This window comes from Dermacentor variabilis, chromosome 2 (genome assembly GCF_050947875.1).
Source record: "Dermacentor variabilis isolate Ectoservices chromosome 2, ASM5094787v1, whole genome shotgun sequence".
Classification (NCBI taxonomy): Eukaryota; Metazoa; Arthropoda; class Arachnida; order Ixodida; family Ixodidae; genus Dermacentor; species Dermacentor variabilis.
Window position 1 is genome coordinate 181,952,668 of NC_134569.1, and position 3,056 is coordinate 181,955,723.

A 3,056-nucleotide genomic window follows, 5' to 3' on the forward strand; every position below is an offset into this window, starting at 1 on the left:
GAACTGCGCGTAACTAGACAAACGCAACAGCTCTTTTCTTCGTGATTTGGGAGAGGGAAAATACGCTCAATTCTGCAGCCCATATCGGAGCACGGCGCAGCGTACTGGGGATGGGGGAGGAGAATGAAAGATGAGAAGATAGAGGGCGAAAGGGAGAGTAGGTTTCAGGCAGTAGACGTCAGCATCATCCAGGGGCGATGGCCGGCGCGCGAAGTAGAGGCCGTGCGAGGCCGAAGTCTATTTGGCGGTCTAGGAGCCCGTTTGAGTACACATATTCAAGCAGGCTTGCCAGTGCTGGGAGGTGGTAACGAGCCGCGAAGAGCAGGTGTGTCTCTGAGGTAGCCGGAAGTCCATACCGTCGGTAGGTGGCAGTGACTGGAGCGCGCTCCTGGGCTTGTGCAGGACAGGTGCAGAGTAGGTGCTCGAGGGTCTCGGCGTCACCGCACCTTCTGCAGGCCGGCGAGGCGATGCGTCCCTTGGCATGAAGCCTAGCTGCCGTTCACACGGAGCCCGTGCGCAGACGAAGGAGTGTGGAACGGTCCCGTCGGGAGAGACCGTTCTCAGGGAGGAGTTTTGGGGCACCGTTGGTAGCTACCCTGCTATCCGGATGGCTGGAAGTGAGCAGCTGTTTGAGTCTCTGGCTGGAGGAGTCCGATGCTGCGACTGTTCTGGTGAGTGGAACGGTTGGGTGGTGGGCGGCCTTAGCAAGGACATCCGCCTCCTCGTTTCCAGCGATCCCTACGTGGGAAGGCAGCCAGTGGAAGGAGATGGCTACCCCCACTGCAGAGAGGGCCGAGATTTTTGCTCTCAGGAGGGTCTCATTGACTCCGTGTCGATGGTGATCGGAGAGTGCCTGGAGAGCCGGTCGCGAGTCACTTAGCATCGCCACTGGTTTTGTCGGGGGGTCCTCAGCCAGGAGGTCTGCAGCCAGGTGGAGTCCCGCCAGCTCAGCTGCTGTGGAGCTCACGCGAAAAGGAAGTCGGCACTGCCTGCTCCTGCCCTCAGATGGGATGGTACATGACGCCGCTGCGGAGCCATTGGAGAGCACGGAGCCATCCGTGTACACGAGCAGCCTGCCGTCCAGCTCTTCCTGGAGTTTGCCAGTAGCAGCCTGTTGTAGTGCTGCTGCTGGCGTCCGGCGCTTTGATGCTCCATTCAGGGATAGGTGCACCTCTGGAGGTTGCTCGTGTGGCGGAGATGTGACCATGGGCACTGGTCGCTGCACAATCAGCTCCTCGTAAAGCTGACAGAGGCCCCCCATGCGAGATAGCGGCTGGCTCCGCAGTCGGAAGAGCAGAGCCCCACCATCTGGAGCACGGTGCAGACGGTCAATGTGCCCAAGGGCACGTTGGAGCATATGTAGCGACAATGGCCATTCGCCAGCCTCAGCCAGTGTGGCAGCAATTCGAGAGTGCTTGGGGAGACCGAGGATGCTCCTTACTGCACTCTTGCGCAGCCTCTCGAGTTGTTGCTTCCTGGCTGGAGATAGTAGAACCAGCGGCAGGGCATATAGCAGGATGGATGTGGCCGCCGCTTGGTTCATCCGCAGCGCCCACTTGACGGTGCAGCCCCGACCACGCCGCTGCACCTTGCTCACTGCCCCCTGGACTATTCGGACTTTGTAGGTGACAGCCTTCGCATCAGGAATCCAGGAGAGCCGATGATCAATGGTTAGGCCTAAATACGTGACCTCCCGCTTCCATGGGACGGTGGTGTTTGCAATGAGCAGCTGCTTCACGTAGAGGCGTGCGGAGGCTAGCGGGTGTAAAAGTAGTGCCTCTGTCTTTGCCGGGGACACGGAGAGGCCAGTGCCACCGAGGAAGGAGATGACCGCTTCTAATGCCCTCTGTAGAGAGCCCCGGATGGCAGCGATGCATCTCCTGGGTCCTCGTATCCACAGCGCCACGTCATCTGCGTAGATAGCGCAGCCGACTGGGTAGCGGCTGTCAGCCGGTAGTGCTGCTGCGAGTCCTGCCAGTGCCAGGTTGAAGAGGAAAGGGCTCAGCACTGATCCCTGCGGGACATCGGAGGTGATGTCTCTGGGATCGCTGAGCACCTTGCCTACCCGTACACGAAAAGTCCGGCCCACCAGGAAGGCAGAGACGAAGCTCCGGAGACATCCAGTGACGCCTAAGCAGTCCAGTGCAGCCTCGGTCACCTCGTGCGGCAGCCGGTCAAAGACACTCTGGACGTCCAGGAGCAGCAGCATGGCGACGTCCCCACTGCCCCTGGCATCCTCCAGGGTGTCCATCACATCTGCGATGGAGTCCGCCATTGAGCGCTTTTGCCTGAAGCCAGATTGCTGTTCTGCAAAGTACTTCAGCTGGGCAGCTATCCGTTCAAGCCGTGATGGGGCCATCTTCTCCGTCAGCTTGCATGCTGCAGAGGTAAGGGAGACTGGCCTGTAGGAGGAGAGCGAAGTCGCAGGCTTCCGTCGCTTCAGCAAAGGCACCACCACAGCCATCAGCCAGCTCTCAGGCAGGACCCCGGTGCTCCAGGAGGAGTTGAACTGCTCCAGGAGTCGAACCCGTTGTGGCTCTGCAAGGTTACGCAGCATCTGGCAGGTTATCCCGTCGGCTCCTGGAGCACTCCGTCGTCGTGTGAGAGCTAGCGCCGACTCGAGCTCGTGCATACGGAGAGGCTCGCTGCATAGGGCGGAGATCTGTGCTGCCACCCACTCTGGATGGTGGCAGGGAGGGAGGCAGCGTCTTGTGGCGACCGCCGAGGGCAGGACCTGCGGGACTGGAGACCTCTCAGCAAACCGGTCGGCTAGGCGCTCGACCAGGGCCCGCTCGCTGATGCCCATACGGACGGCCACGGTTAAGGACTGGCGTTGAGCGCTTGGAGCATCCATCAGTGACCTTAGTAGGCGCCAAGCTCGAGCACCATCTGGATTGCGACTGATGGTGGAGCAGAGGCTCTCCCAGCTTTGCCGTCTGCGTCGTCGGGCGTGGCGGCGGCAGACAGCATCCACGCGGCTCTAGGCCGTACATTGTTCCGGAAGCATAGTGCGCCTGGCCCTGCGTTCCACACGGCGCCGAGCAGCTCGCAGTTCT

General features: G+C 60.9%; 1 protein-coding gene across 1 annotated transcript; it reads right to left on the reverse strand.

Moving 5' to 3' along the window:
- Nucleotides 1–499: 499 nt before the first annotated feature.
- LOC142570580 (uncharacterized) lies at nt 500–2,854 on the reverse strand. Its single transcript, XM_075678951.1, has one exon. It carries the CDS (start codon nt 2,852–2,854, stop codon nt 500–502), a length of 2,355 nt encoding a protein of 784 aa, XP_075535066.1.
- Nucleotides 2,855–3,056: the final 202 nt, after the last annotated feature.